Raw genomic sequence first — 22,234 nt, forward strand, 5'->3', positions numbered from 1 at the left:
GGCACCGGAGCGAAGCAGCTGCGGTCTCCAAATGACTACCTGGGGCAGAAGTCTCCCTCCCAAGCAAACCACAGTGGACGCGGCTTGAGCGGTAGAGCTTTTGGCCTTCAGCTCCCGCAGTGGCTTATCACGGCAGTCAGCCTCTGTGCATACAGTTCTCTAACTCCCAGTCCCAGGCCTCGGTGGGATCCTGGAGGCACTCAAGTCAGTTACGCTCCAGGGGACCCTGTTATCCACTAGTTGCACCCTGTCAAAGACAACACAGTACCTCCAAGAGCCCCACGCTGGGATGAGTCACTTTTGTACAGTATCCTCCATTATAGCATTCTTAGCCAAAGTAAAAGGGTACTGGATGAATTACAGAACAAATAAAATGAATGGGCAAGTTCCTTACGTGCTGATATGGAAATACCTCAGGTATGTTAAGTGAAAAAAAAAGGATAAAACAGCATACATCAAGGTATGATCCAAGGACCCCCGAGGGTGCCCAAGACCCTTTCTGAGGGTCTGCAAGGTCCTCCCTTTCCAACTACACATCTACGTGAGGTTGTATTTCCTTCTATACTTCAACCAAAAAACAAGTAACAACAGACTGAACGCATAAGCAAACAGGCAAATCCAGCTATTAAGCCCGATGCTAAATTTTTTCAAACGTGAAAACACTCTGCCTCACTGATTTTGTATTGGAAAATATTTTTTATAAAGTCTATTTTTTAAATATAATGGGTTTACCATTTCTTAAGAAAGTTTTCAAATTTCTCAATTTTATTTTCTAATATGGTAAATAATGATAGATATAACTCACCTTAAAGACCTCTTGGGAAGCCTCAAAAATTTAATACTGTAAAAGGATCCTGAGACTAAGAAGTTTGAGTACCACTGATGTATATAACCCTTTTTTTGTAAAAAAGGAAGAAAAATAAGAATTTATCTTTGTACTGGTTTATATATGCATGAAGAAAAACTCATGAAGGATAAATAAACCAGTATGAGTGGTTAAGCAAAGAGAAGATAGGAAATGGGCAGATGCAAGAACCTTTACTGAATCCTTTTTTTCATTCTGAAGCTATGTCTGTGTATGTGTGTGTGTATATATGTATGTATATATATATATATATATATATATATATATATATATATATATATATATAAAAAACCTATTCAAAAACTTAAAAAAAAAAAAAAAGAGCCAGAGGCAGCAAGGGCCAGCATGATGGAAGATGAGAATAAAGTCCAGCGGAAAAGTAGAAGGGCTTACAAAGGCTGTGTGGAGTGTCCCCCCTCCCTGACATCCAGAAATAATTGTCCCCAGGCAAAATACTAGAGACTTCCTCCCTAAAGAAATGAAACCAAGAGACCCAGAGCTTCTAGCATGAGATTCCTCATCTTAAACTATTACATGCAACCACACATCACAATTTAATCAAAGTCTGCAACAGGTGAGATAAACAGAAAAGCTAGCCAGGAAGAGAGTGAGGTAATGCAGAAATGAAAAAATGTAAATAATTTTTTAAAACAAAACAACAAAAAACACAAAGTCGTGTACCCAAAGATATTGGAGAAGTTACTGAACCCACAAGGCCAAGTAGATCTGGCTGAGGAAGATACTGACAGTTTTTTAATAGTCATCCTAGAAGTACTGACCCTTGTTATGTTCTTGTGGAAATTACTCTCATATACACATGGCACAGGGAAAAAGAATATGTTTTAATATCAGATATAAATCTGTTTCATTTACTACCTGTGCACTCCCAAGAAAAGAATTTAACTTCTGAGCCTCAGTTTCATCCAGTGTAACTTGGATAACACATCCCTTACGGAGTTACTACAGGAATTTAATGAGTTATTGTTTTCTAATGTGACAATACATTCCCTAGCACTTATGGAATGCATTGAGCATTCCATAAATGGCATTCTTACTGCCTGTGATGCAGCAGAAAAAGCTGACTGTGTTACTAGAAAATAAATGAAAAAAAACACAAAAAACCAGACTCGTGGTTGCCAGAGCCAGGGGGTGGGGGATGGGAGAAACGCATGAACCGTTTTTATCTTTATAGTTTAAATAAACTGAATTTAAAAAAAAACAATAGAAGTCAATGAAATATGCTTTAAGGTTAACAATCATTTAGTGTATTAACATTTTCACTTATAAACATACAATTTGCATATACAGGGAAAAATAGGTTCTGAGGACACAACAGAATACTAGAGACAGGCAAGCAATCAGAAAAAAAGATCAACCCTAGGGGAAAAAACTGGAACTGCATCCCATGCTGGTGTCTACATAAACTTGGGAAGGAGAAAGAAAGCACACAGTATCACAAGTAATGTAGAAAATAAATGTGGGTCATTCTGTCTCAATGGCAGGAACTTCTCCCATGATCCAGATCTTGTGTCCTGGTCTGGCCCGTTTCATGAATGATGATCTGAAACACAACCACGGGTCTCTCCCTTCTCTTTACATCTAAGACCCTGAAGTTAACTCAAGGAATTAAAAGAACAGAGCTAAGAAACAAGCCAACTGGCATGTGTGCAATGTCAACGGCCAACTAGCTAAAAGTACACATGGAAGTAAAATACTGACTAAACCTGAACAAGTTCCTTCCAACTCACCTAACTTCTTGATTTAGGATTACCTAAGCGTTGGCATCTACGAGAGCTTGGGCCAGGGAAATGAAGTATCTCAGCCCATCTTTATACAGAGTATGCATTTCCTCTCAGGATCAAGTCACTAGTGACAGTGAACTTCCAGACTCAACTACAGTTGCCCGGTGGGGCTGGCCCCGCTGGGGACAGGGACTGGAGATGGGGGGGCACACGTGGGCCCAAGCTTCAGTCCACAGCTCTCCCGCTTCTGTCAGAGGGAAGCCACGGGAACACAAGGAGACCATCTGCTTCAAGGGCATTTCACTGACGTAACTCAGTACCTGTGGTTCCAGTAACTCCAAGTTCAAAATGATGCAACATGAAAAACTGAGTTTAGTATTTTGTAAGTAAAACATACAGCTCGAATAATGGTTACCATCTGAACAAAACCATTCTTATTACATATGATGTAAAATAACTAAAGCAACATTTTTAACCATCAAAACCAGTGTCATCACACATCACATATGGCAACTTTCCACCATGTCAAACATCCAAAGAGATGACAGCCAAGTATACTTCTTTTCAGCTGGAAACAGACTCTCCAGTGTCAACAAGTGCAATAGAATTGGCTAGGAAAACACACCTGTGGTCACCACAAAGTTCATTTGGCATCTGGTTTCATACGGAGATAGATCTATTTAATAAGTCTGACTTAGAGATGGAATGGGTTGATCAGTGAAACAAAAGACTATGTATGTAACTGGCCACATAGAATAAAAACGGAATTTGTGCTACTAGGAGTGTATTTTATGGAAAATAGGGCCACATGGAGTACAGGGGCAGAGACCTTCAATGCGCTAAACTTCCTTTGTAAAAGTACATTGTTTAAAGCATGCAGGACAGAAAACTGGAATAACTGAAGTTTTAAAATTTACATAAATAAAGAAATAAGAAATAACAAAAATGCACGACTCTCAGTCTTCCAGAGCTTCACACATAGTTGGGGCTCAAATTAAATGGTTTTAAGCTTCTCTGTGACATTTGAGTCAAGAATGAAAACAAGGCCAGTGTCCCGGTCAGATGGCGTAACACCTTGAGCAGGTCATTCATGTCCTTAGGCCGCAACTCCCATCTGCAACCTGAGTCTCCCCCACCATGCCACCACCGGGGCTCCACGCACCCCAGTGCTCGGGGACAGCCACAGCGCCCCAGTCCTGCACAGGACAGGAAACGGGCCTTTAACAGCCTTCAGAAGGGTGGAAAAGGGGATCCTCAGTGCAGCGCAATCCCCTGAGCCAGTAACACTGTAACTATGGCTCTCATTCCACTCTCCTCACCATTCTCTTAATATTACTTTCTCAACAAGTAGAAAAATAAGCTATACGTAGGCTGAAGTGGCAATAAAAATACTCAAAGCAAACACTCAAAACATGATGCCTCTGAATAAAGCAAATCTACCTCCACACACTTATTCGTAATTGTTTTGCCTTGTTCAAGTTTTAAATGATAAAGCCTGAAAACACTGAGACTCAAGTCTACTCTTAATTTGGGATGTTTTCCAAGGATCACTACCAAAAACAAACTAGTAAAAATAAAATGAAAAGCATCATTTTAGAGCGGGGGATCTGCCACCCTGCCCATCACCCTAATCAGTCGGCTTTGCTAGAAGCCTACAGAGCCCCAGAGGCTGTGGCGATATCACACCGCTGATTCAGGAAGGTTCCAGCCTACAGCTCCTGAAGTAACGTGCAGCCAGGTCTGGTCTGAGGTTTCAAAGTCTGGCATTAAACCAAAACAGCTGCAGTTCTTCTTGCCACAATCACTCACCACTCATACATCACGACGTTACTAGCGTAACACTAAAATAACTATCCCTTAAGCAGTAAGGCCTAACTCTAAAAGGAAAATGCCCTTTCCAAACAGGTGTGTTCAAATAAGGTATTCTGAGAGTTCCATAAAAAAACTCCTAGAATGAGCCAGTGCCCCCAACTAGTCCACGTTTTAGCTAAACAGCAGTCCAAAGCCTTCTCCGTGGTACTGATATGGATTAGTTATAAGTATGATGTCACTACTTTCAAAAGAACTACTAAAACTATTATTAAAAACATTTATAACAAACAGAAATGCCCTGCAAATTATATTATTGCACACAGGGTATCAGAAGCTATGCACATCCAGGTTCCAAGGACTCTAGAAGACCCAGAACAGAGACCCTAAGGCCATGCCTGTGGCTGCTCCAGCCAGCATGCCCAGTGCCAGGTCACTGTCATTGTCTCGATACCGCTCACGAATGATGACTTGGTTGGCAGGCTGCTGTCCATAAAGTCCTAGAAAAGAAGGAAAACACAGGAGCAGTTTGTGAAGTCCAGCATTGACTCAAACAGATGGCTCCCTTGACTGGGACCCTTCCTGAGGTTTCTCCATGCACTGCACCCCCGCTCGGGGCGCTGCTGGGGTGACTGCAGTGAGGGCCCCCCAGCTCTCCTCCACCACAAGCGAAGGTGACTGGACGTGGCCACGTGAGGAGGACCCCTCCATTTCTACGACGGCACTGAGAGGAAGTCAAGATGCTCAGCTTCCCAAGGTCCACAGTCCCAGACACGGCAGAGAGCAGAATCCTAAAGAAGCTGCAAATGCCAGCCTCCAATGCCCACTTCAGCCCCGCACATCCTGCTCATCAGGATGGCAGGCAGACGAGGAGTGTGGGGGACACACGGAGCCTAGAGACAATGGGAGAGTCAAGAATCCCCACTGAAAGCTAAGAAGAAACACCCACCTAGAAGTTAATTAGCTTCTCAGTATTCATGCAAACCGTTTTTAAATTAAACCTTTAATCTGCTAACCTAACCTGCTCTTCATTTTTAACCTTATGCCTTTATGGGGAAAAATATTTATGTTAGAGGGAAAACTTCTAAAAAGCAAACTTTAAACAAATTTAAAATTTATTTGCACAATTAAAGTTTACAACTGGAAATGCATTGCTTGTTCTCTTCTATGCTTCACAATATACTGTTCAATAGCTAATTAGCTTTAAAATTGCTCACATATAGTGTTAACTTTCCTCCTTGACCCACTATTCCCTTAGCAGTTCAACCCTAGGAAATAGAGAGATTAATCCAATAGTGATATGTCCATGTAGATGAAGAATGGAAGTGAAACCAACAGTGACACTAAAGGCTAACATCTACAAGTGCTTACTAGTCTACGCACTTATAGTATTACAAGCATTTACATTCATTGACTCACTTAATCCTCACAACAGCCCTATGAGTTGAGCTTCCCGTTATCCCTATTTTACAGACAGGCAAAAGTGAGGCACACGGGGGTTGAGGGCAGCATGTTTCAACTACAAAACTGGTGAACTGTAGCATTCACTATCACAGCCTTGAAATTTAAAAAAATTTCAATTAGGCAACTCCAAGTAGTGAAATGCCATACAGTAGGAACCTGCAAGCTGACCTAATTAAAAGATCCCCTGAAGAATCTAAACCTGCATTCCCTCTGTTAGCCCCCCAGAGGGATCTCCTCACTGCATGACCAGGAGCCAACTTCTGCTGCAGCTCCTGCTCACCTCTGTTCCTACCAGGGAGCTAAGTCTTTTTTTTTTCTTTTTTTAATATATTTATTTATTTTTGGCTGCATTGGGTCTTCGTTGCTGCACGTGGGCTTTCTCTAGTTGCAGCGAGCAGGGGCTCCTCTTTGTTGTGGTGCACAGGCTTCTCATTGCGCTGGCTTCTCTTACTGTGGAACACAGGCTCTAGGCGCACAGGCTGCAGTAGTTGTGACGCACAGGCTTAGTTGCTCTGCGGCACATGGGATCTTCCCAGACCAGGGATCGAACCCGTGGCCCCTGCATTGGCAGGCGGATTCTTAACCACTGCGCCACCAGGGAAATCCCAGGAGCTAAGTCTTTACCAAAGTCAACTAGGGACATTTCCAAGTTGTACTTATTTTAATTATCTAATTTAACTAAACTTTACATAAATGATCAAAACACAAATGTAGAAAAGGCAGATACTGTTTCTATGACAATTAAGTTAGATACTTTAGGAAAGGCTAAATAAACGCAAGTAACTTTTACAAATTACCATCAAACCAACGAATTGAGTAAATTATAAAAGATGGGGGAGGAGACACCAAGAATCACAAAATCTAGAGGTCTGCTCTCAGACTTGGCCCTGGAAACTGTAGTGCAATCATGTGTCACATGAGTACCATCTCTGTAAGACGGAAACAGAGGACTCCAACCAAAGGAGCCAACTCAAACCAAAGACCTCAAGCCCACAAGAGACAGCTGAACAAATGTCTACTAACATGGGAAAATCAAAACAGAATACTTATAGTGTGCACACAGCACTCTGTGCACTTCTAAACTGGCTGCCCGGCCACCCGGCCCCAATCATATTAAAGAGAAGGCCTTCAACCTTCTCTGCACGACCAGGGCCTCTACGGACACTGCAAGGCAGTGTGTCACGAAGCTGGCAAAGCACCGGAGTACCTTAGAGAGGCTGACTGAAGAGCTCCTGCCTGGTTACCAGCACGATGCTGCAGCGGGACGACCAGTACTGAGCAGCCCTTCCACAGCAAGCACACTGCTAGCTGCTCACAGCGCAAATGCCGAACGCCCATGGACTGCACTCAGCCCTGAGCAGCAAGTGTTCTGAGGTGGCCCCGAGCGGGCTGTCTCTTTTTTCATCATGAAAGTCAAAGGCAAGGATGGAATCCTATGTACAGAAATTCCCTGCACAAGCACAAGCACAAGCACAGAACTTCTGCTTTTCTGCAGAATTAGAAACAGCTGGGATTATCCCAGTCTGTGGCCTAGGGGCTGAATAAAAGGCTGGTTCTCATCAGACGATTAGGCTAGGGCTTAAAAACCGACCACCAACCCCAAAATAAATGGGGGAAAAAAAATAATTCATACAAGGGAAAATCTAATTTGTAAACAATTGTACAATGTTTCTCTTTGCCAGTCATCATAGAAATGTAAACTAAAGCAACCTGACTCCATGTTAAGACCTTATCAAAACTTTCAGAGCACAACAACAGGCAATCTTTACGGGACTACAGAGAAACCAGTACATCATTAACTCCTAGTGGCATTATAAACTGGTAAACTATTCTGGAAATTAACTTGGTAAATGGTATCAAGACTTACTGTAATACTGTCAGATGAAATGATATAAAGTCTGAATTTCCCTCAAAACAATCCAGAGGTGGGGAGAGAAGGTACAGGTGAAACAAGATGTGGTAACTGTTGAAGCTGGTAACAGGCAAATTTGACAGTTCATTTACTGTCCCTACTTTCGTATGTTTGAAAACTTTTATAATTTTTTAATGGTATCAAAAGAAACAGAAATGTTTATGCCCTCTGACATATTAATTTAATATAGAGAAATCAGAAATGTATTCTAAGACATATTTAACAGGAAGGGAAAAGAAAATGATTAGAAATATTCAAAGCAATATCTATGACAGTAAAAATGAAAAGAAAAAAGTAAAGACAACTAATAATACATCACCCCACATGACAGTATGCAACCATTAAAAATACTTAAGAAGATTATGTAGCACTCTGGACAAAATACATAAAACTTTATTGATAAAATGAGAATAGAATGCAAAAAGTAATGTAAGGTAACAAAGATGAAACAATTATTTTACATGAGGAAAAAAATTCAAACAAAAATAGTTGTGCTAGGATTAGAGGATAGACAAATAGTTCATTTTTCAGCATCATTATTTTATCAGTTTTCAACTTGACATGAAAAAAAAAAAAATCAAGCAAGGCAGAATCCTTCAGTCTATGCTAGTTGAGTGCACTGCATCAGATTCCAGAAACAGATAACAGGAGAAACTCTCTTGTATTAAGTGCTAATGCATAAAAAACCAAAGTAACCACCACTAACCAAAAGGACACTTTGAGTCTGGGGCTGGCCAAATCCAGAGACCCTGTGGCAGCCCCCTTGGCTTCTCTGCGGCATTAATATCAGTGACCACTCACCCTTCTGGTAACATACTCTCCTTCTACTGCTTCTGCGTTAAGGCACTGTGCTAGGTTTGCTCACAGCCACTTAGAGCTCTGATCTCTTGGCAAGCTCTGGGCTCCCATTCCAGTCTATTCACCAACTCACTCTCCTGTGTGTCGTTCTGACATGCCATACCCACTGTGACCTGCCCCTGCCTGACTTCACCTGCTCATTGGGGTCTGGGTGTGGCCTCACTCTTCAGGCCATCAGGCACGTAGCTCTGGTCCCCCTTGCCCTGGTTGTAGGCACCAGCATATTCCTGCACCTCCACCCCATAGACTTCCCCTGCCCATGCTGCACCTAGGACTTGATGCCTCCTACACAGGCCAGTCATTCACACCTAACAACTTGTTTCGGGTGAGGCGAAAATGAAAGGAACCCATTAAAAGCCCAGAATAAACATAAGCCCTCTCAGGCCTCTACTTCACCTGCAAAATGGAACATCACACCTAAGTAGTGATAATTTTTGAAGGATACTACCAGAAGGAAAAAAAAGAGAAAGATTGATTGCCTTTTATCCCTTAAAATGGGCCTCTTAGTTTGGTTGCTTCTTAATGTAAGTGAATTTCAGGAAGTACAAATTCTCTTCTTGGGGATGAATCTGGATACAATAGTGAAGTTTTAAAAATCAAGCCCACTCTAACTTTTGTAAAGCAGTGTGAAGATATATAATGCTTTTTTTTTTTTAAAGTAGCAGAGTGATTTCTAGTCTAACCAGAAGAAACATAGCTCACTTTAAATTGAGAAATAAAAATTCTTCAGGCTTTATTGATCGACTCACTAAATGAAGATAAACAAGGAATGAAAGGCTGGCGTAAGTTACCTGCATATGGGTACTGGTAGGGTACAGCATAAGCCTGCCCATTGGCAGCATAGACAACTTGAGTTCCTGGCGGGTATGCACCACTGTATGGACCATAGCCGTATGCCTGCTGAAAAGATACAGGCCCATTAGAAATACCATTTTCAAATTTCAACATCCATTTATAATAAAAACTCTCAACAAAGTGGGTATAAAGAGAACATACCTCAATATTATAAAAGCTATATATGACAAGCCCATAGCTAGCATCATACTCAATGGTGAAAAACTGAAAGAATTTCCTCTAAGATCAGGAACAAGACAAGGATGTCCACTCTCACCACTTTTATTCAACATGCTATTGGAAGGCCTAGGCAGAGCAATTAGACTAGGAAATAAAAGGCATCCAAACTGGAAAGGAAAAAGTAAAACTGTCACGACTTGCAGATGACAGAATATTATATATAGAAAACCCTAAAGACTCCACCAAAAAACTGTAAGAATAAATGAATTCAGTAAAGTTGCAGGATACGAAATCAATATACAGAAATCTGTTGCGTTTCTACATGCTAATAACAAACGTTCAGAAAGGGAAATTAAGAAAACGATTCCATTTACAATTCATCAAAAACAATACATTATTAACATATACACACTACTATATATAAAATAGATAATCAACAAGGACCTACTGTATAGCACAGGGAACTCTACTCAATACTCTGTGATAACCTATACGGGAAAAGAATCTGAAAAAGAATAGATATATGTGTATGTATAACTGAATCACTTTGCTGTACACCTGAAACTAACACAACATTGTAAATCAACTGTACCCTAATATAAAATAAAAATTAAAAAGCAAAACAAAAACAAACAATAAAATACCTAGGAATAAATTTAACCAAGGAGGTGAAAGGCCTGTACACTGAAAACTATAAGGCACTGATGAAAGAAATTGAAAATACAAATAAATGGAAAGATATTCCAAGCTAATGGATTGGAAGAATAGTTAAAATGTCCATACTATCCAAAGTAATCTACAGATTCAATGCAATCCCTAACAAATTTCCAACGGCATTTTTTGCAGAAATAGAACAATCCTAAAATTTGTATGGAACTACAAAAGACCCAAAATAGCCAAAGAAAGAAGAATAAAGCTGGAGGCATCATGATCCCAGATTTCAAACTATACTACAAAGTAATCACAACAGTATGGTATTGGCATAAAAACAGACACACAGATCAATGGAAAAGAAGAGAGTGCCCAGAAGTAAACCCACGCGTATATAGTCAGTTAACTTACAACAAAGGAGCCAAGAATATACAATGGGGAAAGGACAGTCTCTTCAATAAACGGTGCTGGGAAAACTAGACAGCCACATGCAAAAGAATGAAACTAGACCACTATCTTATACCATACACAAAAATTAACTCAAAATGGATGAAAGATGTAAGACCTGAAACCATAAAACTCCTAGAAAAAAACATAGGTGATAAGCTCCTTGACATTGGTCATGGTGATGATTTTTTGGATCTGACTCCAAAGGCAAAGTCAATAAAAGCAGAAATAAATGTGGGACTACATCAACTAAAAAGCTTCTGTACAGCAAAGGAAACCACCAACAAAATGAGAAGGCAACCTACTGAATGGGAGAAAATATTTGCAAATCACATATCTGATAAGAAGTTAATATCCAAAATATATAAGGAACTCATACAACTCAACAGCAAAAAAATAATCTGATTAAAAAACGGGCCGAAGACCTGAATAGACATCTTCCCAAAGAAGAAATACAGATGGCCAACAGGCACATGAAAAGATACTCAACATCACTAATCATCAGGGAAATGCAAATCAAAACCACAATGAGGTATCACCTCACACCTGTTAGAATGACTATTATTAAAAAGACAAGAAATAACAAGTGTTGGCAAGGATGCGGAGAAAAGGGAACCCTCATACACAGCTGATGGGAATATAAATTGGTACCTCCACTATGATAAACAGTAATGGAAGGAAGTTCCTCAAAAAATTAAACGTAGAACTACCAGTTGATCCAGCAATTCAACTTCTGGGTATTTATCCAAAGGAAACAAAAACACTAACTCAAAAAGATATCTGGGGCTTCCCTGGTGGCGCAGTGGTTGAGAGTCTGCCTGCCAATGCAGGGGACACGGGTTCGAGCCCTGCTCTGGGAAGATCCCACATGCCGCGGAGCAACTAGGCCCGTGAGCCACAATTACTGAGCCTGCGCGTCTGGAGCCTGTGCTCCGCAACAAGAGAGGCCGCGAGAGTGAGAGGCCCGCGCACCGCGATGAAGAGTGGTCCCCACTTGCCACAACTAGAGAAAGCCCTCGCACAGAAACGAAGACCCAACACAGCCAAAAATTAATTAATTAATTAATTAATTAATTAATTAATTTTAAAAAACAAAAAAGCAAGCTCACAGATACAGAGAACAGACTGGTGGTTGCCAGAGAGGAAGGGGAGCCTGTGAGGGGGGGGCAGGCGTGAACAAATTGGGTGAAGGAGTCAAAATGTACAAAGTTCCAGTCATAAAATAAATAGGGGGCTTCCCTGGTGGCACAGCGGGAAGAGACTCCGCCTGCCGATGCAGGGGACATGGGCTCGAACCCTGGTCCGGGAAGATCCCACATGCCGCAGAGCAACTAAGCCCGTGCACCACAACTAGTGAGCCTGCGCTCTAGAGCCCGTGAGCCACAACTACTGAACCCCATGCACCCAGAGCCCAAGCTCCACAAGAGAAGCTACCGCAAAGAGAAGCCCGCACACCGCAACAAAGAGTAGCCCCCGCTCGCCACAACTAGAGAAAGCCCACGTGCAGCAACGAAGACCCAACGCAGCCAAAAATAAAATAAATTAAATAAATAAATAAATAAATCATGGGGATATAATATACAGCATGGTGACTATAGTTAATACTATATTGCATATTTGAAAGTTACAAAGAGGGTAGGTCTTAAAAGTTTTCAACACAAGAAAAAAAATCTTTATGTATGGTGACAGATTTTAACTAGACCTAGTGCAGTGATTATTTTGCAATATATACAAATACAGATCATTATGTTGTATACCTGAAACTAATATAATGTTGCATGTCAATTATACCTCAATTTTGAAAAATACAATTTTGAAACCACTGGGAATATACTAAAATTGGTTCTCCAAGTTACAGTCAATAAAGTTTGACACTCTATTAAAAAAATAAAGAACATGATGGGACTTCCCTGGTGGTCCAGTGGCTAAGACTCCACGCTCCCAATGAAGGGGGCCCAGGTTCAATCCCTGGTCAGGGAACTAGATCCCGTGCGCATGCCGCTACTAAGAGATCGTTCCCATGCCGCAACTAAGGATCCCGCATGCCGCAACTAAGACCTGGTGCTGCCCAATAAATAAATATTTTTAAAATAATAATAATAAATAAAGAACATGAGACAGTGTGCTTACGCCCTTTGTTTTAAGATTCTAAAAAAACAAACCCACAACTGGAATCTACTTTCAGGCTGTAAAATAAAGTAGGTGGAAAACACAACAAAAAAGAGAACTGGACTTGCCAGAGATTCCAATTTCATTTCAGCTGTACCATTAACTTGACCTTCAGTAAGTCATCTAACCACTGTAGGCCTTGTTTTGTTCATCTCTAAAATGATCAGTTTGGACCAGGTGATAAACGAGATTCACCCAAAGCCAGTTTTCTCTTGGTGAAGCCAGCCTAGCAGCAAAACCCTCCCCAGCCCAATTTCCAGCAGTTCCTGGCAGGAGAATATAAAAGACTGAGGATACTGGGGGGGGGGGGGGGGGTCTGAGGTCTGAGGCCTGGGCAGGTAACTGGCAGTTTTCCAACAGGACATGCCTATGAAAGGGCATTGCCAGAAATGGGCAGTGGACTGCCTCCACTGACCAAGTAAAGGACTACTGTATACTGGGAAATACGGAGATGAAAGGCCTGGCCTTCTTTATGAGCTCACAGGTGGTGACAGGGCAGACATGTTTACAGACAATTACAATTATTGTCATTATGTGACAAAGGCTATGCACAGGGGAGAACAGGGAGCTGTGGCCTGGCAAATACGTATGTAGAACTAAACCTGTTATCTTACAAAAGCAGACAGAATTTATGCTTTTGTAAGACAGAATAGATGCAGACGTTGTTTTCCCTATTCTTCCTGCTAAGTACAACTGAAAACCCTGGACACTATACATACAACAAACACAAGGAGACTCTGAAAGGTGGAGAGAAGGCGGTTGACTGTCTAGGGACCTCATGACCCTAAGAAGGACACACAGTGAGTTCCCTGGGTTTTCTTTTTGCCTCCTACATCCGACTGGATAATGTAGAAGCGGCAACCAAGAAATGCCAACATGTGCAGACCTTTTCTGGTCTGCCTCAAGGAAAGCCTGCTGTCTCTACCCAAAGAGCCTAAGAAGGAAAAGGCCAATCTGGCAAGAGAGACCATTTTCAGGCAGTAACTGCTCCACTCCAGCCAAACAACACAAAAATAGCTGTGGCTATTACTCCCACCAGCAAAGTCAAGTATGGAGAAAGACGCTCTCCCACCCCCATCTCAAACAGTGTCAGAGAAGGCCAAGTGGGAAGCTGGGAATTTCATCCCTACCAGATGGAAACAGGCCACCTCCAGTTCCATGCCACAGTGTCAGTGGAGACCATGCAAGGAGCCAGAACTCCCATCTCTTCCCAGCAGAAACAAGGTGCCCCTTCCTGTCCTGCTGGAGTAGGATCAACAGATACCCAGTGGAGAGCAAGTACTTCCACAACCTCTTATCAGTAACCACAGTATCAGTGAAGGTTAGTGGGGAGCAGCAGGGAAAGTCCCTCCAACTCCCAGGCAGGCTGGTGTCAGCAGAGACCTAGAGAAGGGCCTGAATTCCCAGCCCTCCCAGCAGTGACAATGAGCCAGTGTCAACTGGGACCCAGGGGACAACCTGGACTTCCACCATTACATGAAGAAACAAAGCAGACCCCCTCTTCACCCACCAGAGGAGCATTAGGAGGAAGTCTGCTAAAATGCAAGACTTAAGTAGATTCAGTCTTATAATATTTAAAATGTCCAGGTTTTGATAAAGAATAATTCATCATACTAAGAACCAGGAAGATCTCAAACTGGATGAGAAAAGACAACAAAAGAGACCAACACCAAGATGACAAAGATGTTGGAATTACCTAGGAAGGATTTTAAAGCAGCTATCATTAAAATATTTCAATAAATAATTAAGAACATGTTTGAAATTCATAAAATAAACAGGAAGTCTCCACAAAACCAGAAAAATATCTGGAAAAACTATATAAAGATACATATCAAGAATAACCAATGAAAATTTTAGAAATATAAAAATTACTAACTATTCAATGAATGGACTCCACAACAAATAGAGATGACAAATAATCAATGAACATGAATATAAAGACTAGAAAGTACCTAATTAGAACAGAGAAAAAGCAGACTGAAGAAAAAAAATGAACAAAAACTCTGAGACATGTGGGACATCTAACATCCACGTCATCAGTTTCATTAGAGAAAGAGAGTGGGTCTAAAACAACATTCCAGAAATAATAGGTTAAAATTTCCCAAATTTAGCAAGAAACATAAACCTACGTAGTCAAGAAACTGAATGAACACCAAAAAAGATAAATCCCCAAATATACACATCACAGTCAAACTTCTGAAAACTGAAGACAAGGAAAGTAGCCAGAAACAATGCACTATGTATATGGGGGGAAAAAATTCAAATGATAGCAGATTTCTAATCAGAAATCAGGAGGGCCAAAGGAAATAGCACACATTTACCAAGTGCTGAAAGAAATGTCAACTCAGAATTCTATACTACTGAAAATATTCTTCAGAACAAAGATGAAATTGAGACATTCTCAGATGAAGGAAAACTGAGGATCTGTTGCCAGCAGATCTATCCTAAGAGAATGACAAAAGGAAGTTCACTAAACAGTAAATAATAAACGAAATCTTGAAACATCAGGAGGTAAAAAAATATGGTCAGAGCAGAATACATGTAAATATAATAAAAATCACATCTTGATTTTTCTAATAAGTTTGACAGCTGTAGCAAAATCTATAACACCATCTAATATGGTTCTCAATACATGTCAAAGAAATACTTAAAACAATTATACCATAAAATGAGAGAGAAAAAAGGAATTTAGAGGTAATGGTTTGACACTTCACTGGACCTGGTAAAATGTGAACACCAGACTTTGAAAAATATGTGTATATGTATAATTGAATAACTAGAGCAACCATTAAAATAGCAATACAAAGAGATACTCAAAACATTACAGATACATCAAAATGTAATTCTAAAACATGTTCTACGGGAATTCCCTGGCAGTCCAGTGGTTAGGACTCTGCGCTCTCACCACCAAGGGCCTGGATTAGCTCTCTGGTCAGGGAACTAAGGTCCCACAAGCCACGCAGTGCAGCCAAAAAATAAATAAAAATAAAAATAAATAAATAAAAATAAAAATAAATAAATAATAAATAAGATAAAATAAAACATGTTCTAGTAACTCACAAAAAGCTTAAGTAAAAGAAGATACAGAAATGAAAAATAGAACCAAAGGAAAACAAAAAATAAAATGGCATACTTAACGTATCAAAATTACATTATATGCAAATGGTCCGTGGGGAAGGATAAGAGTGATGGTGTTTAAGGGTACAAACTTGTAACAAGTATTAAATAAGCCTTGAGATCTAATCCATCATATAATGAATATAGACAATAATATCATACTGTAATTATGTTGTGTAATAAATATTGCTACATTTGCAATCATTTACAATATATAAAGGTATCAAAATAACAGATAGTACACCTTAAACTTACACAATAAAAAAATGTAAATGGCCTAAATATACCAGTTACAAGATAGAGATTTGTCAGATGGGGGGATGAGGGGATGACCCAACTACATGCTGTCTATAAGAAACTTCAAATGTAATATGTATGTTGAAAGAAAAAAGACGGGAAAAGAGATATCATGCAAACATTAATAAAAAGGAAGTAGAAGTTGCTACATTAATATCAGATAGAGTAGACATAAAACTAAAGAAAATTATCAGAAACAGAGAAGGACATAACATAATGATAATAGGGTTAATCCACCAAGAAAATATAAGTGTGTATGGACCAAATGATAGAGCTGCACACATAAATTAGACAACTTATATAAATGAAAAGGACCAATTCCTCAAAAAGTATAAAATACCACAACCCATTCAATATAAAATAGAGAATGAATAGTCCTGTAACTAGTAAGAAAACAGAGTTTGTAATTTAAAATATCCCCAAAAAGAAATCTTCAGGCAGGCCCAGACAGTTTCATTGGAAATGTCTACCAAATGATTAAAGAAGAATTAACATCACTTCTACACAATATGGAACAGTTCCTAAACTTCTATAAAGCCAGTATCACCTAATAACAAAATAAAACAGAGTACAAAAACAGAAAACTACAGACCAATATCCCTCATGAATACAGTTGCAAAAACTCCTAATAAATATTAGCAAACATAGAATTCAGCAATAAATAAAAAGAATTATACACCACAACCTAGTGATATTTATTCCAGGGATGCAAAGCTGGTTCAGTATTCGAAAATCAATGTAACCCACCATATTAGTAAGGTTTAAAAAAAAAAATCACATGACCAAATCAATTGATGCAGAAAAGGTATCTGACAAAATCCAACACCCACTCATGGTAAACACTCAGAAAACTAAAAAAAAAGAAGGACCTTCTTAAACTTGACAAAGAACATCTACAAAAAACATCACACTTAGTGTGGAAAAACTGAATGCATTCCCCGTAAAATCAGGAACAAGGCAAGAATGCCGGCTCTCACCATTGCTCTTCAATATAATATTGGAAGTTCTAACTAGGGCAATAAGGCAAGGCAAGGCAAGGAAATAGAAGGTACACAGACTACAAAGAAAGAAATAACTCTATTTCTAGATGACATGACTGTCTATGTAGTATATTCCAAAGAATCTAAAATAAAATACTTGGACTTCCCTGGTGGTGCAGTGGTTAAGAATCCACCTGCCAATGCAGAGGACATGGGTTCGAGCCCTGGTCCGGGAAGATCCCACATGCTGCGGAGCAACTAAGCCCATGTGCCACAACTACTGAGCCTGCGCTCTAGAGCCCGCGAGCCATGACTACTGAAGCCCGCACGCTTAGAGCCCATGCTTGGCAAGAAAGAGAAGCCACCACAATGAGAAGCCCGTGCACCGCAAATGAAGAGTAGCCCCCGCTTGCCGCAACTAGAGAAAGCCCATGCACAGCAACGAAGACCCAACACAGCCAACAAATAAATAAACTTATAAAATAAAACACTTATAGAACTAATAAGTGAGTTTAGTAATAAGTTCACAGGCTACAAGATCAACATATAAAAATCAACTGTGAGGTAGGGGCAAGATGGCGGAAGAGTAAGACGTGGAGATCACCTTCCTTCCCACAGATACAGTAGAAATACATCTACACGTGGAACTGCTCCTACAGAACACTCACTGAACGCTGGCAGAAGACATCAGACCTCCCAAAAGGCAAGAAACTCCACATGTACTTGCGTAGGGCAAAAGAAAAAAGAAATAACAGAGACAAAAGAATAGGGACGGGACCTGCACCAGTGGGAGGGAGCCGTGAAGGAGGAAAAGGTGTCCACACACTAGGAGCCCCTTCGTGGGCAGAGACTGCGGGTGGCAGAGGGGGGAGCTTTGGAGCCACAGAGGAGAGCGCAGCCACAGGGGTGCGGAGGGCAAAGCGGAGAGATTCCCGCAGGGAGGATTGGTGCCGAGTAGCACTCACCAGCCCGAGAGGCTTGTCTGCTCAGCCGCCGGGGCGGGCGGGGGCTGGGAGCTGAGGCTCGGGCTTCGGTGCTAGCCGGGAGGGAGTCCGGGAAAAAGTCTGCAGCTGCCGAAGAGGGAAGAGACTTTTTCTTGCCGCTTTGTTTCGCGGCGCTCAAGGAGAGGGGATTCAGAGCGCCGCCTAAACGAACTCCAGAGATGGGCGCGAGCCGCGGCTATCAGCACGGATCCCACAGCAACAGGGGCGCAGAGGGAAAAATGGAGAGATTCCCGCACAGAGGCTCGGCGCCGAGCAGCACTCACCAGCCCGAGAGGCTTGTCTGCTCACCCGCCGGGGCGGGCGGGGGCTGGGAGCCGAGGCTCGGGCTTCGGTCAGATCGCAGGGAGAGGAATGGGGCTGGCGGCGTGAACACAGCCTGAAGGGGTTGGCGCACCACAGCTAGCCGGGAGGGAGCCCGAGAAAAAGTCTGCAGCCGCCAAGGAGGAAAGAGACTTTTTCTTGCCTCTTTGTTTCGCGGCACGCAAGGAAAGGGGATTCAGAGCGCCACCTAAACGAACTAGAGAGACGGGCGCAAGCCGCGGCTAACAGCGCGGACCCCAGAGACGGGCAGGAGACGCTAAGGCTACTGCTGCCGCCACCAAGAAGCCTGTGTGCGAGCACAGGTCACTCTCCACACCGCCCCTCCCGGGAACCAGTGCAGCCCGCCACTGCCAAGCTCCCGTGATCCGGGGACAACTTCCCCGGGAGAACGCACGGCGCGCCTCAGGCTGCTGCAACGTCACGCCGGCCTCTGCCGCCACAGTCTCGCCCCGCCTCCTCCGTACCGCTCCCTCCCCGCGGGCTGAGTGAGCCAGAGCCCCCAAAGCAGCTGCTCCTTTAACCCCGTTCTGTCTGGGCGGGGAACGGACGCCCTCAGGTGACCTACATGCAGAGGTGGGTCCAAATCCAAAGCTGAACCCTGGGAGCTGTACGAACAAAGAAGAGAAAGGGAAATCTCTCCCTGCAGCCTCAGAAGCAGCAGATTAAAGCTCCACAAACAACTTGATGTGCCTGCATCTGCTGAATACCTGAATAGACAACGAATCATCCCAAATTCAAGAGGTGGACTTTGGGAGCAGGATATATTAATTTTTCCCCTTTTCCTTTTTTTGTGAGTGTATGTGTGTATGCTTCTGGGTGAGATTTTGTGTGTATAGCTTTGCTTTCACCATTAGTCCTAGGGTTAGGTCCGTTCGTTATTTTTTTGTTTTTTTTTTTTACTTAAAAACATTATGTTTTCCTAATATATGTTTTCTTAATCATTTTTTCCATATTTTCTATTTTTAGAAATTAAAAAAAATTTTTAATAAGTTTTCATATTTTTTATTTTAAAAAATTAAAATTTTTTTTTCTTAATAAATTTTTCTCAATAATTTGTTTCTTATTTTTTATTATAAAAAATTAATAAATCTATTTTTAAAAACTAAAAAAAATTTTTTCTGAATACATTTCTTTGTTTTTTTATTAACATATTTCCATACATATTTCCATACAAATACAAATATAAGATTTTTAGAAATTTCATGTAATGTCTGAAACATTTATATTAACATATTTCCATACATATTTCCATACAAATACAAATATAAGATTTTTAGAAATTTCATGTAATGTCTGAAACATTTACATTAACATATTTCCATACAAATAACCCAATTAAAGTTTAGTATTAGTTGTTTTGTTTGTTTTTTTATACTGCAAGTTCTTATTAGGCATCAATTTTATACACATCAGTGTATACATGTCAATCCCAATCGCCCAATTCAGCACACCACCATCCCCACCTCACCGCAGTTTTCCCCCATTGGTGTCAATATGTCCATTCTCCACATCTGTGTCTCAACTTCTGCCCTGCAAACCGGCTCATCTGTACCATTTTTCTAGGTTCCACATACATGCATTAATATACGATATTTGTTTTTCTCTTTCTGGCTTACTTCACTCTGTATGACAGTCTCTAGATCCATCCACGTCTCAACAAATGACTCAATTTCGTTCCTTTTTATGGCTGAGTAATATTCCATTGTATATAAGTACCACATCTTCTTTATCCATTCGTCTGTTGATGGGCATTTAGGTTGCTTCCATGACCTGGCTATTGTAAATAGTGCTGCAATGAACATTCGGGTGCATATGTCTTTTTGAATTACGGTTTTCTCTGGGTATATGCCCAGTAGTGGGATTGCTGGGTCATATGGTAATTCTATTTTTAGTTTTTTAAGGAACCTCCATATTGTTCTCCATAGTGGCTGTATCAATTTACATTCCCACCAACAGTGCAAGAGGGTTCCCTTTTCTCCACACCCTCTCCAGCATTTGTTGTTTGTAGATTTTCTGATGATGCCCATTCTAACAGGAGTGAGGTGATACCTCATTGTAGTTTTGATTTGCATTTCTCTAATAATTAGTGATGTTGAGCATCTTTTCATGTGCTTCGTGGCCGTCTGTATGTCTTCTTTGGAGAAATGTCTGTTTAGGTCTTCTGCCCATTTTTGGATTGGGGTGTTTGTTTCTTTGATATTGAGCTGAATGAGCTGTTTATATATTTTGGAGATTAATCCTTTGTCCGTTGATTCATTTGCAAATATTTTCTCCCATTCTGAGGGTTGTCTTTTCGTCTTGTTTATGGTTTCCTTTGCTGTGCAAAAGCTTTGAAGTTTCATTAGGTCCCACTTGTTTATTTTTGTTTTTATTTCCATTACTCTAGGAGGTGGATCAAAAAAGATCTTGCTGTGATTTATGTCAAAGAGTGTTCTTCCTATGTTTTCCTCTAAGAGTTTTATACTGTCCAGTCTTATATTTAGGTCTCTAATCCATTTTGAGTTTATTTTTGTGTATGGTGTTAGGGAGTATTCTAATTTCATTCTTTTACATGTAGCTGTCCAGTTTTCCCAGCACCACTTATTGAAGAGACTGTCTTTTCTCCATTGTATATCTTTGCCTCCTTTGTCATAGATTAGTTGACCATAGGTGCGTGGGTTAATCTCTGGGCTTTCTATCTTGTTCCATTGATCTATGTTTCTGTTTTTGTGCCAGTACCATACTGTCTTGATTACTGTAGCTTTGTAGTATAGTCTGAAGTCTGGGAGTCTGATTCCTCCAGCTCCATTTTTTTGCCTCAAGACTGCTTTGGCTATTCGGGATCTTTTGTGTCTCCATACAAATTTTAAGATGATTTGTTCTAGCTCTGTAAAAAATGCCATTGGTAATTTGATAGGGATTGCATTGAATCTGTAGATTGCTTTGGGTAGTATAGTCATTTTCACAATGTTGATTCTTCCAATCCAAGAACATGGTATATCTCTCCATCTGTTGGTATCATCTTTAATTTCTTTCACCAGTGTCTTATAGTTTTCTGCATACAGGTCTTTTGTCTCCCTAGGTAGGTTTATTCCTAGGTATTTTATTCTTTTTGTTGCAATGGTAAATGGGAGTGTTTCCATAATTTCTCTTTCAGATTTTTCATCATTAGTGTATAGGAATGCAAGAGATTTCTGTGCATTAATTTTGTATCCTGCAACTTTACAATATTCATTAATTAGCTCTAGCAGCTTTCTGGTGGCAGTTTTAGGATTCTCTATGTATAGTATCATGTAATCCACAAACAGTGACAGTTTTACTTCTTCCTTTCCAATTTGTATTCCTTTTATTTCTTTTTCTTCTCTGATTGCCGTGGCTAGGACTTCCAGAACTATGTTGAATAATAGTGGTGAGAGTGGACATCCTTGTCTCGTTCCTGATCTTAGAGGAAATGCTTTCAGTTTTTCACCACTGAGAATGATGTTTGCTGTGGGTTTGTCATATATGGCCTTTATTATGTTGAGGTAGGTTCCCTCTATGCCCACTTTCTGGAGAGTTTTTATCAGAAATGGGTGTTGAATTTTGTCAAAAGCTTTTTCTGCATC

General features: G+C 40.7%; 1 protein-coding gene across 5 annotated transcripts in view; it reads right to left on the minus strand.

Moving 5' to 3' along the window:
- Positions 1–2,102: 2,102 nt before the first annotated feature.
- The window catches only part of PLEKHB2 (pleckstrin homology domain containing B2), a 53,648-nt gene continuing 33,516 nt past the window's right edge, over positions 2,103–22,234 (minus strand). For 3 of the 5 annotated variants that reach the window (XM_059927723.1, XM_059927724.1, XM_059927727.1), the window contains 2 exons: positions 9,442–9,550; positions 2,103–4,916 (listed from right to left, as the gene is read on the minus strand). In XM_059927723.1, the coding sequence (XP_059783706.1) occupies positions 4,780–4,916; positions 9,442–9,550 (246 nt within the window). In that variant the 3' untranslated portion in view covers positions 2,103–4,779. The remainder of the gene's footprint in view (positions 4,917–9,441; positions 9,551–22,234) is intronic. The other 2 variants (XM_059927725.1, XM_059927726.1) reach the window with 2 other exon arrangements.

Source organism: Balaenoptera ricei, chromosome 7 (assembly GCF_028023285.1).
Source record: "Balaenoptera ricei isolate mBalRic1 chromosome 7, mBalRic1.hap2, whole genome shotgun sequence".
Classification (NCBI taxonomy): Eukaryota; Metazoa; Chordata; class Mammalia; order Artiodactyla; family Balaenopteridae; genus Balaenoptera; species Balaenoptera ricei.